Source organism: Nilaparvata lugens, chromosome 11 (assembly GCF_014356525.2).
Source record: "Nilaparvata lugens isolate BPH chromosome 11, ASM1435652v1, whole genome shotgun sequence".
Lineage (NCBI taxonomy): Eukaryota > Metazoa > Arthropoda > Insecta > Hemiptera > Delphacidae > Nilaparvata > Nilaparvata lugens.
Genome location: NC_052514.1, coordinates 18,481,361 through 18,509,246, shown reverse-complemented (window position 1 = coordinate 18,509,246; position 27,886 = coordinate 18,481,361). Strand labels below are relative to the sequence as shown.

Sequence of the window (27,886 nt, the reverse complement as noted above, 5' to 3'; positions counted from 1 at the left end):
ATTCAATTCTATTCTGGAGCATTCTCATTTTTCACTCGATACTCCTAGATTCTTGTAGACTGGTTATATTCTCATTTGTAGATATATTTCACCTACTCTCAGCAATGATTGTGTATTCTGAGAATGGAAATTTCTGATTCATATTTTAGGGACATGAAAATGAATGTATTCATATAGCATGGATAACCACATTATCGATTCTTCTGCTTTCATTATATCTCAGATGAACCAATTTATTCCTTGAATATCAAGATTGAATTCGAATCTATGAAAATATAGAATATATCTCGTAAATATAGCCATAACGGTCTCAAAGTTTATAAGGTAAATTCTATAAAAGTACCTATAATATGTTGCTTGATTAAATTCTGGAGTTGGATAATTTTGGGTTGAAGCATGTTTGTTACTTTTTCAATTTGTTATTACCTACTTGTTCCATGTTCTCTCTTTAATACTGTATGAATTGCTAAATGATTGTGATTGTTGCATATCGCAGGCACCTGGTGGGATGTCTACAGAGAGAGCTGGCAGCTGTTATGAACAATTTCCTGTCCGAGAGGGATGACATCGGACATGAGAGTGAAGACCCTTCCACGGCATCCGTGAGTAAACATATTTTCTATCTCCAAAATTCATTTATATTTGGACACATGTCTTAACTATATATCTATCCACCACCAGTCTCATTGAAAATAATTAATTAGCAGAGCAATTGTTCACTGCATTAAAGGCAATTTTGAGCATTATGTTTCAAGAACCTTTAAAATGGTATTCAGATTTTCTACCGCCTTCTGTAGCTTTGTTGATAGCTGTGGTTCAAGTAATCGCAGTATATTATGATCATTATTAATTATTGGTGTTAATAAGGTATATCGGAAATATAAATATTATAAATATTATTAAAAAATATTTTTTTCATGAATTAATAAATTTTCTTAATCAAGATAGAATGTCGTGTAAGTTCATTATAATTCTACATAGCCTGCAAATAATATGGCTACATTGCAGAGCTAAAGGATGGAGCATTCTTCTTTGTCAAATGACATTCAAGGATAGCAAAACAATTTTTGTCAGGTGCTGACTCTATAACATGAATCACATGAATCTTACTATTACTAAACGAAAATCCATATTAAATGCTGTAAACTTCTTACAGTAGCAGAAGAATTAGGGGTGAATTACACAGAGTGGCCACCTACCGGGAGAACCTTGAATTCCTCATGATTTTACTAACTGGGGAAAATACCGTGAATTCCTCATGAATTTTTCCAATTACTCATGAATTTTTCATAAATTTCAATTAATTTAGTAAAGAAATGTACAGTAACAATAAACTCAAATAAAAAAAATCTTGAAGTGTAGCAATAATAATTGGCAATGTTTTTGAATTACCTAACCTCAAAGAATATCGAAAAACATCGATACTCATGCTTATGTCAAAAATTATAAATATAAATTTGGAAATGTTAATATGCTATTCGCAATTCGTCATGGAAGATCAAACTGAAGATTTCCATAATAAATTCTTTACGATTGCATCTTGTTCCTCAAATACCGCGGCCATACTCTACCTGGAAAATTTGAAATTTTAGTCTGGAAAACCGGAAATCACTCAAAATTTTTTCATTTTAAAATGGATGGCCACCCTGTTTAAAGCATTTAATTAGGATTTTTGTTTGATAATTATTAATTCATTAGCATTTGAATAATTGCAATATCTCAGTAATTTCCATCTTGTAGTATATTTTGTTGCAATACATTGATTGATTTGATGTTATATCAACTTACGTAAATGCTTCTTCACATAATATCATAATTTGAATTGACTTGTGTGATTTGTGTGAACAGGTTCTGGGCGTGATGTCATCAGCAATGGCGCTGCTGCGTCGGTGTCGCGTGAACGCGGCGTTGACCATCCAGCTGTTCTCGCAGCTGTTCCACTTCGTGAACGTGTGGGCGTTCAACCGCGTGGTGGCCGCCAACTCACAGCTGTGTTCGCGCGCCTGGGGTCGGCGCATCCAGGCGCGCTTGGCGCAAATCGAAGCGTGGGCCGAGCGACAGGGGTTAGAGTTGGCCGCCGACTGTCATCTGGCAAGGCTTATGCAGGCTGCCCATCTACTCCAGGTAATAAAATTTCTGAAATAAAAATTCAAAATTGAACCAAACTTCAATTCAACAAAAGTAACTTCAAATAAACTCTACAACATCACCTTATTGTAGAAAACTAGTATTTCTGTGAACAGTAGACATCGTGCGGTTTTAAATCACAGCTTACTCTTAATACTGTCCATCAGAGTAAATTATATCCTGACTTGTCGTGTCGGCGAGGTATTGGTGTGTAAACAACTAATAGCTGTTTGGGTTGTTGTACTGACAATGCTAATAATCTGTTTTTTTTAAGTTGTAAACAACTGTGCTACTATCATCAAAAGCTAACAGAGTTGAAAGCAGAGAAAAGTCGCGAGAAAATACTGCGCTACTTTGAGTTATCAATCGCATGCCTCATTGAATGCAATTATTAGTCCACACGACAGCTGATTTTTTTACCAAGTTACATTGAGATATTAATTGCATGCAATTAATAATCCACTCGTCAGCTGATTTATGATGAATTATTCTATAGTCTGATTTTTACGCTAATATTGGCGTTCGAAAGAGACTCCTTCCCCTTTTGTTTTATCATTATTTATTTATTAAAATGCAAAATTTCAAAAAACCTTATATATATATGTCGAAGCAAAATTCAAAAACGAATATACATGTCAAGTTTTATTCTGTTGTCAAATCTATTGCTGCGTTTCGTCGTAAATGCGTTTCGAACATAAATAAAAACATATAAGCATAATGAGAAATGCAAAACTGTCGACTTGAATCTTAGACCTCACTTCGATCGGTCAATAAAGATTGTGATAAACGAAAAATTTTGCAAGAAAACAATTGTGTTACTGCTTACTGGTTTGCTTAACATTTATAATATCAATTCTGCTACATGGCTATGCCAGGGACGCACAACAATGTCTAATGCCTTATACTATACATGGCCGGGCTCTCAACTCTGTATAGAGGATAGTCCCATACAAGGCTTAGATTTTTTCCATAAAAGAAGCTAAGCCCACCTTAACTTAGCCTCCATTCTGCTGTCCTTTATGGAAAAAATCTCAACTCAAACTAAGAGAAGATATCGTTAACAACGACTGCTCACATACTGAGAGCAACCAGGCTGTCGCATTCACTACTCCCGTTGCTAAAACTCTCACTATGAATAATACCTTCAATGCTGTATGGTGTGAAAGAGCAACTCAAGTTTCCGTCGCGTTGCTATCACCCAGTTGATCTCTGTATGGAAGCAGCTTAAGAGTGAGTGATAGGAGGAAAAACGTATATACAGGAAAAACAGTACATAATACTAATTATTGTGTCTTAATTGGTGGGGAGTCCCTGACGTAGGTTTCACCTCGCCTGAATATATGATTGAAGCCGTCAATGATCCTCATGACTGTTATTTATCATCTAATGTAATGATTATATTATTAATGTAATAATTATGTTATTACAATAGTTATAGAACAGTCCATAATGATGTTGCAAAGAACTTACTTTCTTAATTAACGAAAATCCTAAATGAATGCTGTAAATCACCCCGAAGACTTCTGCTACTGCAGACATTGACAACAGGGTTAACAGCTAGATGCAAATTCGATGAGAACTACTATCCAAAAATTAGTTGCCAGCCCGAAAATCGAACCCGGTACCTCCCAATACTCCCAATACTCCCAATACCTCCCGGTACCGGGTTCGATTCCCAGGCTGGCAACTAATTTTTGGATAGTAGTTCTCATCGAATTCCCATCTTGCTGTTAACCCTGTTGTCAATGTCTGCAGTAGCAGAAGTCTTCGGGGTGATTTACAGCATTCATTTAGGATTTTCGTTAATTAATAATTATATAATTATTAATTAGCATTTGAATAAATGCATTCTCTATTTAATTCCATCTGTAAACTTACTTTCATTGACTTATAAAAACTATCTCTCAATTGTTTAATATTTTGTGAACTTTCAAAGAATAATTTTAATTTCGAAGAAATTGAAGGTAACTTTCCAGGGGATAATTTTTTCTAGAATAATTGGTCTATTGGTCATTGAGTATTTTGTTTTCAACGAATGTTTCAGCTATCGAGAAATCGTGTGGATGAATCCATTTTGATCTAGACGTGGAATAATATCTAACAATGAATGGAATGAATGTATCATCCATTTGAATTTAATTCACTGTTCAATTTCATAAGTTTAGTTTCAAGAGCATCCACAAGTGCAACTCCGTAGCTAACTGAATCAGTTGGACTGGATTCACTGTCCATATAGGTCATCCTACTAGTAACTTCGTATCGATTCAAAAGTTGATTAAAACTAAAACATTAAATTTATTAGTTTCTTATTTATTTATTTATTTATTCATTAGAACAGTCACAAACACGATATTTGGAAAGAGAAACAGGCAATTGCCCAAAACTTCTTCAATTCCTTGATTTTGGCACATAAATAGTCCAAAGTGAGGTTAAGTTTAAAATTTCTGTTTTCACCAAAGATTAACACTCAGAGAATACGTATTCGAGATATGACTGATGAATTTTGAATTTCGAAAGGTTGATAAGAGCCGGAAATAACACTAAACAATCCGAAAGTTTCAATAATATTGAAATAAACTTGAAAATTTTGAGCAGAAAAATTAAAACTACTATCACTGCAACTATCAGCTGTTATGATAATGATGATAATCATAGATTATCATAATCATAGTTATGATAATCTATTACTCCATCAGATTAGCTGCTATTAACTATTAAAGAGTGTGTGGGGGGGGACTAGATGGCGGTAGATGAAGATATTTTTATTACTGTGCATTTAAGGAGTAGGGGGATAGCCGCATAAATTTAATAGAGAGAGTCCTTGGGAAATTTTTTGTTGGGAACCTCTGTATTAGAAGACACCGGTTTTGGTTGTTACACCATTCACAGTATTCACATTTCAATATCATATTTTCGATTTATTGCTAACATTCAATTTTGCAGGCACCAAAGTACACTGCTGATGACTTGGCAACACTGTCGTCGACCTGCTTTAAGCTGAACTCGCTGCAACTGAGGGCGCTGCTGCAGAAGTACCAACCTTCCCCCGATGAGCCCCGGCTTCCTCACGAGATGATAGAGAATGTGGTGAGGGTACGTTTTGGCACTTCACACACTTTTACCAATCTACTGTTTGTTACTGATTAATAAAAACTGCCAAATGAATTATCAGCTATCTATTTTTTATGTTTAAATAGTTGTGATTGGGCGTAACCATATTTTCGACTTTTTATTGGCCTAACTTTAGGAACAGAAGAGATTTTTGGCTAGAGCCTGTTTTCTCATTCCGTTATTATCGTTATTCAATTAATTAATACATTTATGAATTTTCATCGTGTGCTCTAATAATGATAACTAATTGTCGGAATTTTTCAATCAAAATTTCAATTATACAGGCGAACTTCATTTACAATCTTATCAAATCTTCAAATTGTTTATGAATGATATGGAAAGATCATATTTTAAGGGTGCAATGAAAATAATTTTAATAGCTTTGGGATTCAGTATTGAAAGCATAAACGTTTAGTAAAATGAACACCAATTTTTATACACTACCTTGTTGGTAGAAATTCCACTATCCCCTATGGGTCTCCATCCCAATAAAAGTTATACCAATACATATTTTAAATTTATCCGAAATTTCAACAATGTGAGAAAAATTAAGGATACAACTGAAATGAAGCTTAAATTTGAAAGTAAGATAAAAATTATAAACACCCAATAAGTACCAGTTTCGGTTCTAGTACTAAACGGTTCATTAACTTTCATCATACTTGGAGCGAACGCACACAGCAACAGACAGTCGCAGAATAAAAATCAAACGTCTGCATACAGATATCAGCAGACATAATATGGAGACAGTCGTACGTACGTCTATGTGCGTTGCAACATTCGAGCATCTGGGGAGAGAAGAAAGAAGATCCTGCTTTCTTTCTGCATACGCCCGTCGGTTGCTGTGTGCGTTCGCTTCAAGTCTGATGTAGATAGTCTTTAATATAGTATTTTGTAGATGTTTATATTGAATGAATGAATGAATTTTATTTGTCAAAAACAAAATACAAAAAATAAATATAAGTGTATGCTACTGCACTTATACCAAGATACATACATTTATTTAACTAGATATAATAACGAAATGATATCCTTTATAAATAAATATATAAATAATAGTTATAAAATGAAGATTCAATTTATGTTCACATGCATAAGTACAGTAGGTGAGGCAAAAACACCGGCAAAAGGAAGATTCCTTGTGCGCCAGTGTGAGTCGTAAATCAGCTTAATCAGAGATGTAATATATAAATTTGAATTTAGCGTATGAAGTGTTCGATATTCTTTCATATCCTTTCAAATATATGGTTAGTTTTCTACTCCATTATTACTACTACTATGTTTTATACTACTTGATTTGAGAAGCCGAAATGGCGGATGTTTTTGGATGTAATTATGAATCGAATGTTGATTTTGTAGGGGGCAGAAATGCTATCCGTAAGGCCGGATGGTTCTGGATGTATTTTTTTGTTCATTATCATCTATTAATCAAATGTTGTTTTTGTAGGAGGCAGAAATCCTAGTCGAAAAACCGTATGTTTTTGGATGTAATTATAAATGTAATGTTGTATTTGTAGGTGGCTGAGAACCTGGCGGACGAGCTGGCCCGCTCGGACGGGCGCGAGGTTCGCCTGGAGGAAGACCCCGAGCTGGCTCTTCCCTTCCTGCTGCCTGAGGACGGCTACAGCTGCGAGGTGGTGAGGGGCGTGCCCCAGGGGCTGGTCGAGTTCATAGCGCCCCTCCAGCATGCGGGCCTCTGTCGCCTGACGGCCCAGCCTACCTCCAACGGCCTCTGGACCGTCTACATGGGGTCGACCAACGCTAACATGGTTAGTGAAGTATTCATCACTCAATTTTTGGCTTACAATTACTCTCATAATCTGAGAAATACTGTAAAGTGTAACATGGATCTAGGAACGCTAACATCGTTGCATAAAGTACCAATTTTATCACTCAATTTCCAGAGCAAATCATACATTTAGCAGTTGTTAGATCATGTCAGAAGCCCTGAAATTAATCAGTTGCGACCTGAGCTAGTCAGGTCACTTGATATCATTATTATACATTTTATCGCTATCATAATTAAAAAAAAACACTATTAATTATGGAATCTACGAACGCTAACAATGTTGTTGTATAAAGTACCAATTTTTATCATTCAATATTCGAGCTATTCGTATATTTATCACCCACATCATCGCAAAAATGCAAGATTGCAACACGAAGAATACAATATACCGTACATTAAGGGCCGGTTTTCGAGCTCGGGATTTAGCTAAATTTTAGACTTTAAACAGCTGGAGTCAGAAAATTGGCTTTCCGAAAGTCATAGTCGTAGTCATAGTCACAGTCACGTTTAAATCCAATTTCAAAAAACTAGAAAATTGAACACAAAATAAAATGAAGGGAAAATAGTGTAAATTTTAAGTTATTTTGAATTATCTAGGGATGTTTAATTTCCTCAAGGAAAAACGTTTCCAATTATAGAAATGGGGAAAATGAAGATTGCCATAAAAACTGGGACTACGCCCCGTTTCGGAAAGCCAATTTTCTGACTCCAGCTGTTCAAAGTCTAGAACTTGGCTAAATCCCGAGCTCGAAAACCGGCCCTAAGTATTTGAAGTTTGGTGACCTTATTAGGATCGAAGTTCAGGGTTTATCACACTAAGGGCCGTTTGCATTGCGCCAATTTGAACTAACTCAACTTGAACTGTCATTAATTAATGTCAGGTTTCGTTTGCTATAATGCGATTCATTTTGAGCTTAAACCATCAGCCGATTTAAGTCAGTTTAAGCTTCCACTGTGCAAACGGTACTAGAAAGGAACAATCAAATCTTCATGGCAATTGAATTGTTAGGACTAATATTTCAAATTAAAACATTATTCAATTGGATGTACTATCTATTCTCAATATTCTGTCAATGTTAGATATTTGTTCTAATGCCCATACCACAGTCATCTTTAACAAATCTATTCCCAGCAATCTGATATCGCTGGAAAACCAGGTCCCATGACCGAAATTACGACAATTATTATCAGTTCAATCTTCATAAGAAGATCACAAACACGACTTTCATTTGTTAATACTGTCATATTCATCCATCAATTCTTTCTACGTATAATTTTTTGGATGTATGTACGGTACTGCATATCCTATTATTTAGGCAGGAACTGTTTGTTCCTTATTGTCGTAAAAGTCGTAATAGAATGTTCATGTATTAATTTCGCAATATTGTTTTGTTTTAATTTTGATGATCACTTTGGTTGAGCTGACTCAACCTAGTACACGACGTTGCCAGGCTGCGGCATATATTACTAGATAACTGCTTATTATACAATCCAGATGAAAAAAATCATTTTTATATTCAATTGTTTTAATCCAATTTTCCGTCTTGTTAATGTTTTTTACTGTTTGTTTCAGGTTCGGAGTCCAAGTGCAATGAGCAACAGATCAGGCAGCTGCCCGGTTCCTCAGCAGGAGCCCGAGATACAAGTCATCAAACTGCACAAGTCCAACAACGGAATGGGTCTCAGCATTGTTGCAGCCAAGGTAAGTCATGCATTACATTCAATTTACATTATTACAATTCATTATTTAGGAACAATAAATGACTTTTTTTTAAACACTATTCTTGATATAAAAATCAGTTATCATTAAACTAATTGTCCATTTCATATTCAGTTCAACTCGTGACTAAATACTCGTAGAAAATTCCACTGCATGCAACTACTTTCATTTCAGTGAGTCAGGGATGGTCTTTTTAAATTTAGCCTTCGTTTTTCAATATTGTTCATTCCAAATTCTTACTTAGCCTATAATGACATCTTTTTTTCTACCTGATATTATTTATTTGATCCTTGAAATTTATTAATATGAATTTAGTAGTATACTGGAAGTCGTCTTTTCTCATCAATTAATATCATCTTACTCGATTTTAATGCATTGTGTATGTACGAAGCACAATGTGTAATGCCATTCTTTATTGTTCCATTCAGTCACATTTTTTCAACACTATACACATTCCACCTTCGATTCAGATTTGTAAGTAAGTTGGTTAAGTTTTTTCAATCCACTTCTTATCTATTTAAGGAGTACTCAGTTTTTTACAACTTCAACTAAATTTATTCTTAACAATAACATGAGAATTGGGTGATTCTATCATGTAGTTTATCCTTATGTTATTAACGAAATATACTTGTGAATTGTAACGAACATTCTGTCATTGGATGTGGACCATTTAGGTGAGACAATTAATAAAAGAATATCACTCAATTACCCTCCCAATCGTAATTGGAGGAAAAAGTGAAAGAGTCCTCATTCTTATGTTTCCCAAGGAATTCTTAAATTACCAACATAATGTCAACAGTTACTTTTTCTCATTTAGCGGAGATATTGATAACCAATTTCTTAGTGAATCCTGTAATGAAACTCCTAAAAAATCCCGCTCACTTTCAAAAGGATATAATATACTAATGGATTACATTGTAGCTCCTTGCATTAATTGACGATGCTATTGACTCTGGTAGTTCACCATTATGTTCAAATTAGTATGTTTCCCACAAACTTTTCCCATCAATTAAAAGACTTTATAGTCCTACTAGTTGATGGTATCAGCTTTTCTTGCATTTGATATAGTTTTCCATTAATTAGAGAAGCACTTTCACACATTGCAATTAGTATCTGCATGAAGATAATTGAATTTTAGGATTGAAATACATATGCAAACAATCGGACCGTGAATAATAGAAGTGTTAATTGCACTTTCTTTCTTCTGAGTTACGTCAGAAACATTTTATGGTAATACTGTCTATCATTAATCAAGTTGAATTCGAACATTTTCCAAGTTTATAATAATATGTTGAATAGTTCAATTAAATAAGTTAATAAGTATATGATATTTCTGGCTACTGTGTATTTCGAACTCATATTTATCAAACACAATATTTTTGTAATATTGTATTTTATTTTTATTTTTCCGTTTAATCTGTTAGATTTCATAATGGCGACAAAAAATCGAACGTTCAAAAATCAATCTGTGTGTAGCTGGCTTCATATACTAAACTATCGTCAGATAAACTGGAAGGCCCTAAAAATGAACTAATGAAGATTTTTCAATGAATTGATTTTGTACTTCTTGTATTAATATGTATAGACAATTTCCATCACCTGACATCGATCAAACTTAATTCAAAATAATATCGGCTGAGATTCAACCAATTAAATTTATTAGATTAAATCTAAATTTAGAGCAGAATGAGATTCTGGTACGATTAGAAATGTATTTTAAAGATCCTAATTCTTTAGTTTGAATAACGTTCGAGAAGTCTAATTTTTTTATAAATGTACATTTTGAACTTTATGACGATTGAGGCTTTCATTAAGTTTTTTCTCAGCTATAAAATGGCCGGTCACCTCTTTACGATGAACTCAAATTTTGAACCACTCCTAATAAAAACTTCGGTGCTATTGTTAATGTTTCATTCAAGTATTCTATATTACAATTTACATCTCCAAATATAGTCCAAAATACTCTCTATTATAGAATTGAAGTTTCAACAAGAATGTCTCATATCATGGGTTCTTATCCATGAAATACGAGACCCATGATATACTAGATAGCACAAGGCTACTTGTAGAAGAAAAATTGAAAATGTTTCAGTGGTTTTTGTATGAATCATCTATTGTATGAGAATATTCAATCCATTCAAGGACTCAAGTTATAATTCCTTTGATATCATTTCTTTTCTGCAATCCTTTATGAAAAAAACGTTCCTCTGATATGACAGCTCATTCATAGTCATGGGTGAAGTCAAAGTCAAAGAGTCTTTCATATTCACCGTTCCAATTAGTGCCCAGCCCACAATCTGTCAGGATTTTCTCAACGAAACTTATAAGCCTCGATTTCCGGTTTGTGGGATGAACTGAAACAATTGTTTCCGGTTCAGACAATGCGATTTCTACTTGAGTGCTTTCTGAGTTTTGAAGAAGGGGTGTGAGTGAGGGTCCTGTCGAGCAGGTTGAGATAGGGTTTGTGCTCCCCACAAATCAAGAAACATCAATGGGTGTTCTGCCTTTGCGGACACACCTTTTTTCAGACGACTCTTCTCCACCCCTTTTCCATTTCAAAAAGTGTTGTTTATTGGTTCAGTAGCCCAAATTCATTGACTTGTACCTGCATAAGTTGTCGCTAAAACGAAACATTTATTTTTTACTATTAGGTTTCAAATTTTAAAAATATTTTGTAAACCCACAATCATTTCAACTAATTTTGTTATAGATTTATCTTCAGATGCTAACACTTATAACAGCTATACCTAACTAACTATAATTTTCCTAAACTTGTAAACCTAACTAAACTTTTAAAGTTCAATTCATGAAATCGCGTAGCTAGGTGTGAAAAGACCTTTAGTTTTTAACTGAATATTTACAATATCCTCGATTCAATTGAGTATTTACAATTTCTTCGGAATCACAAAAATTCAAATAAATAATGATAGATGATTCATTACTCAAAGTCGATTTTAATCAAGATTTTAGCTGATTAGATGTGAAATAATAAATAGAGGATCAATCGAATAGAATAACATTTTTTATTGTTTATGCCAAGAATGTTTTCTTTATCCATTTGTACTCATCATATTTATAAAGAGAATGACATTTTACAATCGAATCGATTCCAATATTACGGTATCAAACATTAAGTGATTTTGAATACATTATATATTGATTTTATCAAACAATTCTTGCAAATTGAACTGAACAGGTTTCTTGATTAACTGTAAAGGATATTTATTTATTATGATTAATGTAAGGATATTAATTTTGAAATCACTGGCTACCTTTTCTCTTCAAAATCTTGTTCAGATTCAGATCGAAATTATTTAATTTCCATTACATGAATAATATTCATATAATATCAATTGTTATTGACGCATCTTCAATTGTCTTAAACTCAAAGACCGCGGGTTTTTTTCTGATAAGAAATTGTTGGTACCCTGGCTTAAATCCGTCTTTTCCTCGTCAATGGGTTTTTGTCCTTAATAATTATAGAGGATTCCATTATCTATTATTCATCATGACATTGATCCAGGATGTAAAAACTTGTAAAAACTCTTGTTAAGAAAAACAACTTGGAGGATTCTTGGTGTTTGATTATAGTTAGGCTACTTATACTAGCCTAGTTATTGTTACAATCAGAGCAATGTCAATGTTATTATTATTTCATATCTGAGTATGTACTTCAATCATGGACAGCAGTAATTATTGTTTACTAGTCTAATGAGGTTGAGAATGACCTTCAAGATTATTATTGAATCTAGTAGTTTTTACTCTATTTTGAGTAGGTTTGAAAGATTCCTGTAATCAGATACAGCCAACATCAAGTGAAGAGCTTTCTGTTATCTGATCAAACAATCCTATTGTTCTGTGTGGAAGTTGTTCACTCGAGTTTCTTCAAAACGAAAAAAGAGAAAAGATCCGAGCTCCTAATAAACAAGGGAAATTACCGGGGCTTGTCGGCCCGCACGAAATTACCCGAAGCTGGGCGGAAACGCACGAAGAGTGACAGGTGGTTCTCATCGTTCCTTCTCCCTCCTTTCCTCTTGCTTTTTGTAACGTTCTTTGTAAGTGGTTTTGGAGCCAGCAGTTCCTCTGTTTACCTCTCCACCTCGACAGGGGTTCTTGTTCTGTGGTTTTGCTCTTCTTTCCTTCGTAAATTACTGTTATAAATCAGAGACCAACGAGTGTTGTGTTTGTTTTAAACGTGATTCAGTATTAATTTAGAAGTTTATTATGAAGTTGATAAACAATATAAACCTCAGTGATTGAAATTCAACGATATAAGCTTATTATTGTGTCTTGAATGAATTGGAAAAATTGTATGTTTTTGATTATCAGTAATGATTTTTCATTCGTTTTTAAGTAAATTTCGGACTCTCATAAATTTAATCTTCTCTAATACTTGAATTTTGTAATGAGTGTCGCGTAAAGGTGTTCACTCTGACCTAATTAGTGACTTCAAATCACAATTTATTGATATCGGAGAAACGTGCTAGTGGTTTGATACCATGTATTCGAAAAGTGACGTTAATTGTGATGTTCTTCAAGAAAATCGTGAGAATTGTGAAAATATTCAACCTCAAACCAGGACTAGACCCAAGAAAACTCGATTAAGAAACCTTATCAATAGGATATTTTCGAAAAAAGTGGTAGGTTGTTCAAACATTGAAGTCTTTCGAAGCATATTTTCACTATGATAATTTCAATTTAGGGTTTGATTTATTGGTGTGGTACTGTAGTACTTCTAATAGGTCAATAATTCATTATTAAAGTTAGATGAACAAAGGCAGGTCTTTTTCTTAGCCGATGATATTATTGTTTCATAACATCAATTTATTTGCATTAAATCAAAATCAGTTGAACTTTGCAAGAGGATATTATCTCAAATTTGAAAAATGTGTGGACTTATTTATAATATAAAGTACCTTGTCTGAAAACATAATCTTCTCCTTTATAAAATAACAAACATTTTTGAGGAACTGGAAGTTGGATTTAGTTTTGAAAAGGAATTTCCAATCATGTATCCTCACTCCAAAATACTTTTCTTCTCTCGGTCCTGTGTGAAAGTCTAAAAGTAAATGCATTACTTTAAAAAAAATGAGTTCTTTCTCTCAAATTTATATTTTTCTTAGTAGTGACCAATCACGGTATGCTGTCGTTATATTGGCCACATACTCTCATCTAACCAAATGGGAACACATTATTCGAATACCATATTCCATGGAATGAAAAATATAAAAAATTGGGAAAGGATCAATAATTATTATTAAACGAGAATACAAATTAAATGCTGTAAATCACCCCGAAGACTTCTTCTACTGCAAATATTGACAACAGGGTAAACAGCTAGATGGAAATACGATGAGCGCTACTATTCAAAAATTATTTGTCAGCCCGGGAATCGAACCCGGTACCTCCCAATTTTTGAATAGTAGCGCTCATCGAATTTCCATCTAGCTGTTTACCCTGTTGTCAATATTTGCAGTAGAAGAAGTCTTCGTGGTGATTTGCAGCATTTAATTTGGATTTTAGTTTAATAATAATTATTAATTCATTAGCATTTGAATAATTGCAATATCTCAGTAATTTCCATCTGGGAATGGATCAGTCAAAATCGATCAGGCATATCATTCTTCAATGATTGACATAATTCTTCCACTTAGATGAATCCTTGGTATTCAATATTAGTAGCTCAATTTTTCAAATCTTCTCTAACAGTCGAGTTCCTTCTTGAATGCTGTTGAATATAGAGCTCAAGTAGTTTCATATTAGAGGAGTAATTTCCAGAGAAATTAATTGTATTCACTATTTTTGTGAAAAGAAGATTTGATTCTGAAATAATTGCCGATCTCCAAGTTACGTCATCTTCATTTGAAATCGTGTGACTCTACTGAGTTCTAAGGAAACGTTGTGCAATGGAAACATTCAAATTAAGAAGCTCTCATATCTTATGAAAATGAGTATTAGGAAACCAGTGAACCTATCCTAACGTCACGCTTTGTAAACCTCAGGAAGAAAATAGAAAAATATGTGTTATGGAGGTGATGAGCTCTATTAAATAGCGCTAGTAAATTTTATGGGCAACACTATCTTATTGCTCACGGTACACTGACACTAGAGATTTACATGGCGAAACTGGAACGTGTAACGAAGCAAAAATTACTAGTGTGTGACTTATGATACATCGGGCTAAGGATGCAAAACTAATTAATCGGTTCTTGATTGCATAGTAGAGTGAACGGTCATTTCACTGATGGTGTTTCGAAAGTTGTATCTATTACCCTATTAAAAGAACAGTTTGTACTCATGTAGGTACCAAACCTACCTAGTTATTTGTACGAATCTACTTATTTTGTTGTATTGTATTCAATAAGGAATCACATATTAAATCAAATGTTAGTAGTATAATCAAATCTTTATTTCATGATTATTTTCCCTCATGTAATAAATAAGGATATTTATCTCTTTTCTGTATAGGGCTACTTTTATAGAAATAGAAATAAAAATAAAAATCTTAGTACCCTTTTTGAAATATTTAATCACAACATGTTTCGGACATTGATGCCATTTTCAAGTTACCGTAATAAGGATATTATTTGATGATATAATGTTCAATGTCATTATTTCTAATGAAATAAATTAGCAGCTCCTGTATAAAAATTAATTATTGGCGGATATTTAAAATCGATGTTTGTTAGTTAGAGACAATCAAGTAAGGTATGTGAATCTGCCATTCATTTTAGTGCACAATAATATAGTAAGTTGTATTGAACTATGAACATTTTACAACATTTTGCTCCGCTTCGTTATTATTGTTTCATTATTTAAAGTTTATAATACAATGTCATCCATGTCTATTTTTTCAATTATTACTAATTATAAAAATAGGTCTTTATATTGGCTACCGACCGACCATTCATATACATTAATTCTAATGCGGTGAGAATCCCAATTAAATCAAGTTGAAACAAATTCGTTAAAGGATTATCATAAGGCAGAAAGCAATAAATTCCAGTCGAATTTATAGCCTGAAAATTTCCGGCGAGTGATTCATAAGTAAATAAAAGGAGAGAATAATATATAGTAGACACCAATTTACATACACAAATAGGGGTTTGTTATATCTGTGTATAGTAGATGTAAAGTAGCAGGTGTTTTAGAAGTCGTTTGAGCGCTTAGGACTCGAATGACGTTGAAGGGAGGGAGCTTAACTGGAAAAACATGACCTCTGCATCAAGTGCATAAGCATTCGAGCGTCTCTCTCTCTCTCTCTCTCTCTCTCTCTCTCTCTCTCTCTTTCTCGTTGTTGCAATCCATGGGAATCCGGCATTGTCGTCCTGTTAATCACCACTCGTCGTTTCGGTCTACCGGCCCACAGAATTCGCTGTCTTGCATGGGGAACTACGTATGAACACATTAGACTAAAACTAGAGGATAGTACAGGTGTTATAAAACAAAGAAATGTGAAAAGAAATCTTTGCAGCGAAAGTAAATTTTCGCGGAAATAATATAATCTATGCATAATAGGACAATAGACAGACAATGTTGTGAATAATATTAGATGCAGATTGTAGGAGTAGAACTCACATCATATTCACGAGAGATTGTTTGGGAAGCTTGCGGAGAATACTCCCCGGAGTCCAGGAAATAACATTCTATTTTCTTAATTTTATTTCAAAGAACGTTTTTAAAATAGTTTCAACTTTAAAAGCCTATACTGCATCATTTCACTAAGAAGATCATAGTTTATCTATGTAGTAACGTATATTGAGTTCAAATTAGTTCTACAGTATCAAGTCTAGAAGAAAATGAATACTCTCGTGGTCAACATAAGGGATTCATTCATTTACTTATAAACACAACTCGAAATCATTCGAATGAAATTTTTTCGGATATCACAATATGATACCAAAATGACAATATATTGTTTTCAATAAAAATTCCATAGAAAAAGTATAATAGAATTTAGAGGATAGACTTTAAGGAATTCTTCCTTTAGAGGAAGAATTTAATTTTAGAGATATCAATGTGCGAGACACACACTCACTTCAGGGTTGAATTCCTTTTTTTAATTTATTCCAAGTACATGTAATATTTTATTTGAAGTACATGGTTTTTATTGTTTAGCTTGTCATAATAACTTGTATGATTTTAATAAATCACTGAATAACATTTGACTTTTTTTTGTTACAGGGAGCTGGACAAGATAGATTGGGAATTTACATCAAATCCGTTGTGAAAGGTGGTGCGGCTGATGCAGTAAGTTTTTTCAATTTTCTTGTTTTTCCAATTTCCTCCAAATCCATGGAATAAAAATATCAAATATACGAATAAAAAAATTACTAGACTTTGAATTCTTGGTATCGATGACAAGAGATAATTTTCCTGTTTACAATATACAGTAGATTCTATTATTTGTCAAAAGTTTGGAAAATTGCAATTTATTGAAAAAAAAAACGTTTCACCAATCGAATTATCGAAGGTTAATGTTATTGAAAAGGTTATTTGTTTCATCATCCAGCTTGTCACATTCATTCGATTCTCATGTCTCATCTAATATTTATTCAAATTTGGTGAAGGTTAATTTTTCATTTCTACAAAGATAAAATACGAGAAGAAGAAGCAATGCATGAAAGTTAAAACCAATATACAACTTCTCATAATACTATACAATGTGAATACAAAATGTATTGTTTGAACAAAACAAAGCAATAGAATAATAGGAATAGAGAAATAATCTTCTCTAATATTAAAATATTTTTTCCTACAGTTACGTTGAAAAGTTGACATTGCTGCACTGATTACAGAACGCAAAGAATCACTTTTCCGCTCTAGTGCGGGAAAAATTTTTCTGCACTCCAGATTTGCAACATGGCAACGCAAAATACTTAGTAGGTTATATGGAGCAACTGTGCAGCAAAATCAAAATGAAGTTGGTAACAGTGACTGGGCTGCTATAGTGAGCAGAGGTGCAACGAAGCACAACGCGCTAATTATTATTCATGATATATTATAACCAAGGACAACATTTTTATTCAATTTGACAATAAATTAAGGTTTTTATCAATAATGAAATTACACAGGAAAACATTTGATGCATTTCAGGCAATTTTACCCATAATTACCCACTTTTCATATTCAATGGTAACTGTAGGAAAAACTTAATGTGAAATACGTGCGCAAAGTTCCTCTGCTGCACTCAAGAAACCATTCCGCCCTCGCCTACGGCTCGGGCGTAAACGTTTCTTTCGGTGCAGCAAACTGTCACTTTGCGCACTAGTTGCACAAATAACTATTTTCCTACAGTTACCCGAAAAAGTGCTCATTCCCGCATCAATTGTAGTACGCAAAATACCTTATTCCCACACCCAGTGCGGGAATGTAGATTTGAGTGCGGCAAACACTTTGTCGCACTCTAAATTTGCAACATAACACAAAATAGTTAATACGCTTTATGACGGTAGAGTCAATACCTACTATTACTACTTTACTATTACTAAGTAATAGTAGGTATTGGTAGAGTGCGGCAAAGTAAAAGAAATTGGTAAACCTGAATATTTTGCTGGCTGGGAATTTTTGTAAAACAGCTGATTATTACCGCGAGATATTGAATAACAAACAGTAAATAAAAACGTTTTGATAGTATTCAATATCATTATTTTATTTCTATTCAAGTTATCATGAACGATTTTTTACGTGTGAGATGCCTATATTTATAACTGGAAGACATTGGAAACATTCATCAACTATTTTTATGATCAAGGAATCTAGTATTTTTATATCTTTATTTACTTTTGTGGTTAGGTTACTCTTGTTACTAATACTAATGTTGTGATTGTTATATTTTCATAACAATAATGTATCCATTAGGTTTGAAACATATATATTTACACTTCAAAAAAGTTATTCAGTTCTTCAACTCCCCGAAACTCACATTTTCGTAGAACAACTTCAATGAATGCCGTTGATGAATTAGAAACAGAATACATAATAGATGTTATTGAATACCGTAAACAAAAACACTGGATTCACAATATCCTGTTTACTCAACAGTGACTTGAATGATTGAAGTTCAGCATTTCAGGTAAATGTAATGTCTATATAATATAATTAATGCAGTATAACCTTAATTATACGTTTCATGCGGCTACTGCATGGGTGCTTGGCCAGAAAAGCAGAAAGGCCAAATTGACACGTTTACTAATGTATTTACAAGAAAAAAACAAGCTGAAACTATATTTTTACACTAATTGTGTATAATATATCATTCAGACTCAAACTTGAGGATATTTGGAACTTGAATTAATAGTACACATGAAAATTTCATAGAATGGTCAGGTTAGACTTAAGTCTGTCCTGAGGGCTGATCACTAGCCTAATCCTTGATCAGTCCTGGGCATATTAACTTATTTATTTATTTTCATTAATAGAAAATTTAAAACATATGCTTACAGCTTTGATCGCATAGACAAATTAATCAATAAAACAAATTAATCAATAAAACAAATTAATCAATAAAAGTATAAGCAAAGTTTTGCTGCATAACTTTTGTGTTTTCGGATAGGAGATTATTAAACTATTAGTCACGGGTGAAGTATAACGTTTGTGAGGCTCATTGAAGGCTCAAAATACATATCCAGACAAGTGATATGGCCATTTCTACACTTGCTGATGACTTCTTGTAGATGAAGTATTATAATTGAATCTCATATAACTTTATAATATTCATTCTATTGTCATTTAGACTGACTTTGAAATAATTCTGTTGTGGAATGGTTGCAATATTTATTATCAGCATTAAAAATACTACAGATTTGCACAACCATTTTATTTAGTATAGGACATGTTCACCGCCTATTACTGACTTTTCACATTCTATGGTAACTGTAGGAAAAATTTAATGTGCAATACGTGCGCAAAGTTTCTTTGCTGCACTCAAGAAACCATCATTCCTCACTCGCCTACGACTCGTGCGTAAACGTTACTTTCGGTGCAGCAAAGTGGCACTTTGCGCACTAGTTACTCAAATAACTATTGTATGGACTACACATTCATCATTTGAAAGTCTTGATAATCATTTGATTTGTTTTTCATATTTGTACTTTCACTTGATACTTAGCAGCTCTTCAAACTCGTATTTCTCAAAATCTGATATATTTCCTTCCAGAAAAATGACATTATAAGTAAAGTGAATTATTGTGAAAATTTCAGCTTGCGTCCTTCAGAATTTACTCAATTGAATTGTTTTTACGTTTTACAGGATGGTAGACTCCAAGCAGGTGATCAATTGCTCAAAGTTGACGGCCAAAGTCTAGTCGGAATTACTCAAGAAAAGTATGTATACTTTTTTATTCAATAAAAATAATGGTTTTTTAACCAGATCATTCCCGTGTTTTCGGATGGGCACGTTAAACTGTCGCTCCCGGCTGAAAAGTATGACAGTCGTAAGGCCCATTGACGGCTTAAATTATATATTCAGGTGAGGTGAGACCTTCCCGCAAGGGACTCCCCACCAACAAAAGTCATACAAATTTACTTTTTTTATTTAATAAGGCTTGGACAATAATATTTTTGAGATAGACATATCAAATAGAATGATATTTATTCCATTTGAAGGAAGAATAAAACTAAAAGTTTTTTTTAAGTAGCCTATCATAATATCATGCACAAAAAAATATTTATCCATCCCATTGAATCATAGAATCGAATTCCATTCGAAGTGATTAATTCAATCCTCCTGATGAAATAATGATCTCAAAATATACATAGAATTTTAGAACGTAAATCAATTTTGACTGTATATTATTACAACGTGATTTATTCATTTATTGATTGAATTATACATAATTCATGAAAATTTATTCATCAATCTAAAGTAAGAGTAGTTCTGTAACTATTCAATAGTTCTAAAAGTATGCTAACTATTCGATTATTGAGTTTTAATCAATTGCTGTAAAGATATTTTATCTAATAATCGAATCTGATTCAGGGCTGCTGAGTACCTAGTGAGAACTGGCCCGGTTGTCTCTCTGGAAGTAGCGAAGCAAGGCGCCATTTTCCATGGGTTGGCAACATTGCTTTCTCAACCATCTCCTGTCATGGGAAGAGGTGAGTCATCATTGTCATGAATATTAAATTAAGTACCTAACCTACTATTTTAGTAAAACTTACATTCCAGTAACAAAAAAGCTGCAAATGGTTGAAACTTACTGCTTTGATCTGAGCTTGGGTATTGTTTCTCAGGTTAAACAATTTATAAATGTATTGCTCTGTACTTGAATAACATTGCTTCCAGTTGAAAATTTGGCTGCTTTTTGAGAGTTGGGTCTCTTCTGATTTGTAGAATATAACAAGAAGTTTGTATCTCCGCTTTTCCAAGCGTCTATATTGAATGTTTATATTAATATTATGTGAATTTTTATTCATGTGGAATAGAAGTCGTTTCTTATAACATATTTTGAAATTGATTCACTTATTCAAATCTTATCTTTCGACCTATTGTTTCATCAACTTTCAAGTCAACAATTGAGTAGTAGTGTGTAATAAATAAGTGTAATTGTCAGAAAAATGTCATAGAATTGATCAGTAATACAAAGTAGACATTGTCAGAAACAAAAATGTTTTACTTTCAACATTAATGATCTGTTTCATCGGAAGTTCAATGATTTTATATTGATAGCTTTTATGCATCAATCCAACCCAACCACATAAAACTCAAACTATTCCAATTCACATTACGGTGTCCGATCTTGATTCAGCATATAAATAATGTATTCATTACAAAGAAACCTTCCAATATTTCGATTTCCATTAATGAATTCAAAAAAAATTATCTGGCCTAACAAAGAAGCATTCCAATTATGAAATTCCATTCCAATCAAATTTATAATTAATTTATCCTCCTATTATAACCAGTGGCGAAGCTACCTATAACTAAAGGGTGGGCACACACCAGTTAGTCAAGACAAGACTAGTCACGATTAGTAACAATACTTCACATAGTTGCTTATGATGCAACACACACCGATTAGTCATTGCAATTAGACATGTCTTCATAAGCAACTATGTGAAGTATTGTGACTAAACGTGTCTTGTCTTTTCTCGACTAACTGGTGTGTGCCTAGCCTAAAGCTTACCGCTTATTTTTCAAAACACATTTTTATTCAAAAGACAAAGAAGAAAAAAGAGTTTGAAGCAAATACTCCACCAGATCATTACACTCATCCATTGTATAATTATTAAGAAATAAGCAATTGTGTTAAAAGTTCAACAAATTAAAGATAAAATTCCAAAATTCGAAAATTGAAAAAGGATTTGGTTTCATTAATGTTGAGTAAATGAGAGCAAATCGCAAAACCGAGTTGTAGGTTAAGAACAAGCCAAATGTTACACGGACCACAAACCAACTGATTTATTTGAATTTGAAATCTTCAAAACTTTAAAAAAGTATCGATGTGGGAAGGCGATTGCTTCGATGTCGACAGTTCGATACATCGAGATCTAGACATCGATACGGATGGAACTCGAACTATGAACACAGCTGGAGTCTAGGCTTAAGTCCTAGTCTAAGTCTAAGTCTAGTCTCATGAGCCTAGTCTAAGTCCTACTACATAGCTATGGTGCTACGTCACGTTGTCATAGCAACCATACAATACGCCACGCCCATTATGAATGAATGAGAGTCTCATGAGAAGGAGACTCACCATGCGAATGGATAGCCAGTCGGCGGTCTGGCCAGCTCTTATCCAAATTTTCAAAGAAATGTATGCGTGTTAATAAAAATAATATTCACATCAATCATAATTAATTTTGGGGAGTCTCAGACTCTTAGATTCCCCTTCAGCTTCGCCACTGATTATAACTAGGTTCGTTTAGAATTTTAACTCTACTCCTATTTTCAAATTAATCCTTATTTATTTATCCTCCAATGATTTATTAATCCTCTCATTATAACTCCGTTTTGAAGTTTAACTTTATTCATGTTTTCAAATGCAATTCATAATTCGTTTATTCTGCCATATACTACTATGCATTTAGTATCAGCAGGAAGGAAATAGAGAAAATGTTTGAAATGAATCGTGTGTAATTTTCGATAATTTATGTAATAAAAAAAGCAATTTGAAATGAATCGTCTATATCGTCTGCAACTTTCATTAATCTATTCATCTCCTATAACAAAGAAGCATCCTATTTTTGTGTGGTGTAACCAAGTGGCATGCAATGTATGGGGAAACTAGAGTTTGCTCTGACTGGGAATTGTGCAGCTAACCTTTCAGCAGACGGCGGCGGCCTATCCAAGCATTTCCGCCATTCCTCGTCGACCTCTTCGGCATCAACCTCGACGGTCACCACCGACAAGCACCCCATGTCGGCGTTCGGTCGGCTGGCCTCCAGTCGGTCTCTCGGCCATCTTGACAGGATGCAGCTATCTCTGGCCGCAGAGTTCAATGAGCGATCGGTCGACTGGTCTCTTAGAGCTGACGTTTCAGGTGTGGATCCACCGAGAATCACTATTCAACGTGTGATGACGTAAAGCACAATCCAGTGCACTTAGCGAGTTGCTCTTCACGTTTCTCCAACAGATATTTTGGTGGCGGTCGCCTTTCTTCTATGCTCTTCCATTTTTGAAAATAGTGTGTTGCTTTTTTAAGTGTGATCAGTAAATGTAATTGTGTTTGATCTAGGTAAAGTGTAGATATTATCTTCTTGTCAACTCATTTGATCTCATGTTGTAAAGCTCTACCATTGGAATTTAGTTTGACTTATTTGTAATTTTTCATAGTTTTTATTTGTAATGTGTGATTGATCTTATTGAGTGTTGATGTTGTCTTCAGACAGTTGGTCGATATTTTTATATTCATGCTTTTATTGTAAAACTTCTTCATTAAATTCGATAATTGATAATTTCTTACAGCGAAAAATTAAACAGTGCTATCAGCTCCAGAGTCGATTTGTAAATTTCTATTTCATGAAAGTAGACTTTTTAAAAATATTGTAACATATTACAAGGAGGAATACATTCTCGCTTTGAATAAAGACTTATATATGGTACTGTAAATTGCAAAAAGCAAAAATTTCTATCAGTGATATTCCACCTGAAAATATAATCATTTTCAAATTGGGAACAAAAAGAACGTTTTTTTTTACAAAAAACTTCTTCATCGATTAATTTTCTTTCATAACTCATCTTCTTTAAACTTCACTCATTTTTATTCGAATCAGGCAATTGTCACACCATTTGCTTATATGTTACTTATTGCAGCCTACCGAGAATTCGTGTAAAGTGATGAAGTATTATTGTTACATAAAAACCATCAATACTGTCATACAAAAATAGCTACCTTATTTAAAAGGTTTAGGAAATCGCCTCTGATACTTTTCCATGAATTTTAACTCAACATTCATGTTCATGGCTCTATACATCCAATGCATAGTGATACTGATATACAGTATGTTGTTTATTCAATGATCCTGTTTAATGGGGTTTATTTGTGGATGTTTGTGTCATAATGCCATTGTTTGTGGTTGTATTATTCACGTAGCCCCTCCAGTTGAATCGCAAGCGCAGACCTCGTCTGCCATTCCAGTGATCAGACTGGAAGTGACCACCGAGGAGCCAGTGTCCAGCAACACCAACCTGCTTTCGGTGCCAGCGGCCAGGGTCAAGTGCTACAAAATCCCACCAGACAACGATCTCTGTCTATGCGAGGATATTTTCCAACAGCATCAAGCCAGGCTGATCAACTGCGACTCTGAAGATGCCAAAGCCATCAGTCGACGCAAAATGAAGACATCCAGGTCAATGCCGGGTGATACATCCTTTGCAGCCAGGGCGGCAGCTTTCGAGAATCTGAAATCGAAAATCGATCAAGCGACCGATGTTATGAGCCCGAGAAACCTGTTCAAAAACAACAGTCTAGAAGATGTAAATAAGTTAGAAGACACAGCAAAAGAGCAGTCTTCGCAAACGGTAATGAAACGATGCAAAAGTGATATGTATCTATCAAAAACGAATCATTATGTTGAAGACGAGTATGAAACAGTTGTTGACGAAAATCAACCAGTTGCAGGCGTTGATGTTGTGACTGAAACATCAACAATCTGTTTTGAAGTAGCAGAGAAGGCTTTGATTCCCACATCGTCTTCAACCTCATCTCTTAATTCATCTGAGTGTGGCTGTCAGAATGAAACAGTCACACCCAAGTCAACGTCATCCGCTACTTCAAACGATGATGAACCTGTCACACAAATTGAAACTAGAAAAGCTGAACCAAAAAAACGGAAGAAACCGTCGCTAATATTGTTACCACAAAACACTGATAGTAAACTAACTGCACAGGAGCGTCAGAAAGTGTTGAAGGAGTTGGATGAAATCGTTTCTGGTAGTTTCTTAAAAAAATCTCGGAATTTGGGGAGAAAGATCTGTCATCCAAGGAAACAACGAATAAAGACATGAATGAGTTTTTGAATTCAATGCTGAAACTTGATTTGTCATCGTTGAAAGATTCGTCCAGTGACAGTGAACAGGTTACAAATTCTGTGACTAAAAACAGTGAATCGTCCTCTGACGATGAAGTTGTACAGTTTGGTAGCGGAAGAGTGGCGGCACTTGCTAAACATTTTTCAAAAATGGGGGAAGCGGGGATCATCAGGGGACGGGGTGGTCCCCGGGCCAAGGATCATAGGACCTTTCAATCAGTTCCTGATATCACTTCTTTGCCTGATACTTGGAACGGTAGTTCTGCATTCATAATGGGTGATAGGAAGTTTGGCATGATTTTCACGACAATCGGTGCTCAGCCTCTGGGGTTTAGTATGGATAGACTGTTAGATATTGGTGAGAGTAGTGTTCGATTGACTGAACTACCTACCAACGATACAACTGACCCACAAAATGAACTAGATACTAATAACTCACCAGATAACGAATGTACAGAACAATTTATAAACGAAAGTAGTTCGACAAATTTAGAAGATAAATCATATCAATGTTGTAGCCCTTTAAAATTAAGCAAAATCTACGAAGTTCCCGAATCCGAATGCAATACTCCGACTGCCTTATCTAGCATCGACCAAGTATTCTTCAACGAAACACCTACTTTAAAATTGTTAAGAAATAATAAACACTCAACGACTGTAGACTATCCTAGACGAATTTTAGAAAGAAGTAAAACGAAAGCAATAAACGTAGATGAAGTAGATATGAAAAAGCTGAGGAAACATAATAGTATGATCGAATTAGGAATTAATGACATAGCGATCCCTAGCTTTTCTGTTGGGGATGATTTGGGGTTGACGGTGAAAAGTGAGAACGACTTGGACAATAATGCGAGTGAAGTTGGTGTTATATCAAGGTTGAGTGACCTCGGCAAATCAAAAATGGAGAGTTTCAGGAAATTTAGTGGCAGGTTTTGTAGTTCTGAAGAAATCCACAAAACGTTTGGGTTGAGTGAGGAGGGGCGGTCTAAGCTTGAAGGCTACAAGAAACTGGGTGGGAAGTTTATGAGTGCTGATGAAATTGGGGCCGGTAGGCAGGCGAGGTTGCAGGGGTTTCGCAAGTTGAAACAACAGTTTCGTGTTACCGATGATTTAAGGGAAGATGATAGCGGACTGAGTGAGGCGGGTAGGTTCAAGCTGGAGGGGTTTAAGAAATTGAGTGGGAGGTTCTGTAGCAGCGATCATATCAATAACGCGTTCGGCGGATTGAAGGAGAGGAGTGTTGATGAGGATGACGAGGAGGATGAGGATGACTGTTTCCAGGAGAATATCCGCCGATGGACGAGTGTGGACTGTGGTAGAAGTAGTCCAAGACATGTTGAGCGTCCACGTTCCAGTGGAACCATGAGAACTAACTCCGCTGAAGACAACACCAAAAACAGTCTGCGACGTATCCAACGTTTGGATGCAATCAGGAGCAGAAAGATGCGGCGGTTGAAGAAGTTGGACTCGCATCGGTCGTTCATGGTGACTCCAGTCAGGTATCCAGCTGTCTCCCTGGACCGACAACAGCCGACGACGGATGATGACGTCAGCAGTAGTAGTCCCGTTGTCTGGTGGAAGCGGCGCAGTTCGGTGCCCGAGCCCACTCCCGACCAGGATCTGGCTTCTAGTCGTAAGCTGTGAGAACTGAATCTTTGCTTATCAATGGAAATGCAAGCATTTATGTTGTATCGTTCTCAAAGCACGCTCTGTCTTGTGGCAAGTGCCTTATTATTTTATTTTCCATCGTCGTCATCATAGTAGCACTCCAAATACAACACTATATCACTCATCAATGTCAACTCATGATTATTAACCATCCTTATATTAGTTTGTGTCTTGTGACAACTGCATTATTATATTTTCTCATTGTCTTCATCATGGTAGCACTATCAGTTATTTTTATCACAAGTGAATGTTTCTCTAGGTCCATTCAAGACTATTAATCATCGTTATATTATTTTGTGTTCTTTGACATGTGTCTCATCATTATTCATTTTTATCATTATTGGCACTCTTACGTAGGATTGTAACAGCCGGGATTAGTTTTTAAATTTCTTGATTATTCTCTACCAGCTTAACATGGTTCTGACCAAATTCGAATTTATCTCGGTTGCTGCAATCCTGCATAGATTCAACACTTTCACACATGGATATGTTAATTTACATTTTCTAAATTTACAAAAATTGTCATTATAGATAAGAATCGTTTATTAGACAGTACTAGTCATTTTTATGGTATTTGTGTCTTGGGGAAAGTGCCTTATATTATTTTGGAACAATATTAAATATTTTTGCACTTTTAACAGTTAACGTTATCTTCCACTAATTTTGTATAAACAATTCATTAAATGGTTTTGTTGATTATTGTTTTGCTATTTGTACAGACTTTCACATTGGATCACAAAATCAATGTATCTCAATGGATATCATCATCATATCTTCTATTATATATGTTAATCTTTACTGAGTCAGCAACTCAATTGATTGGAATAATCAATGTTTATTCAAATTAATTTATTTTTAATGATAATATGCTATCTTGTCACATATTATTAAGTCTGATTTGAAATTGTATTTTTCAATTCATCACTGTAGAGCATTTCTCCTCATTATTATTCAATAGTTTGTTAAAAAACAGCGATTTCCAAATTTCAGTGGAAACTATC

General features: G+C 34.3%; 1 protein-coding gene across 6 annotated transcripts in view; it reads left to right on the top strand.

Annotated features, from left to right (window-relative positions):
* Nucleotides 1-27,886, top strand: part of LOC111053155 (afadin) — a 270,804-nt gene that overhangs the window by 221,553 nt on the left and 21,365 nt on the right. For 5 of the 6 annotated variants that reach the window (XM_039437759.1, XM_039437758.1, XM_039437755.1 and 2 more), the window contains 8 exons: nucleotides 497-602; nucleotides 1,849-2,124; nucleotides 5,071-5,220; nucleotides 6,756-7,007; nucleotides 8,601-8,729; nucleotides 16,932-16,997; nucleotides 19,999-20,072; nucleotides 20,728-20,846. In XM_039437759.1, the coding sequence (XP_039293693.1) occupies nucleotides 497-602; nucleotides 1,849-2,124; nucleotides 5,071-5,220; nucleotides 6,756-7,007; nucleotides 8,601-8,729; nucleotides 16,932-16,997; nucleotides 19,999-20,072; nucleotides 20,728-20,846 (1,172 nt within the window). The remainder of the gene's footprint in view (nucleotides 1-496; nucleotides 603-1,848; nucleotides 2,125-5,070; nucleotides 5,221-6,755; nucleotides 7,008-8,600; nucleotides 8,730-16,931; nucleotides 16,998-19,998; nucleotides 20,073-20,727; nucleotides 20,847-27,886) is intronic. The other variant, XM_039437756.1, reaches the window with a different exon arrangement.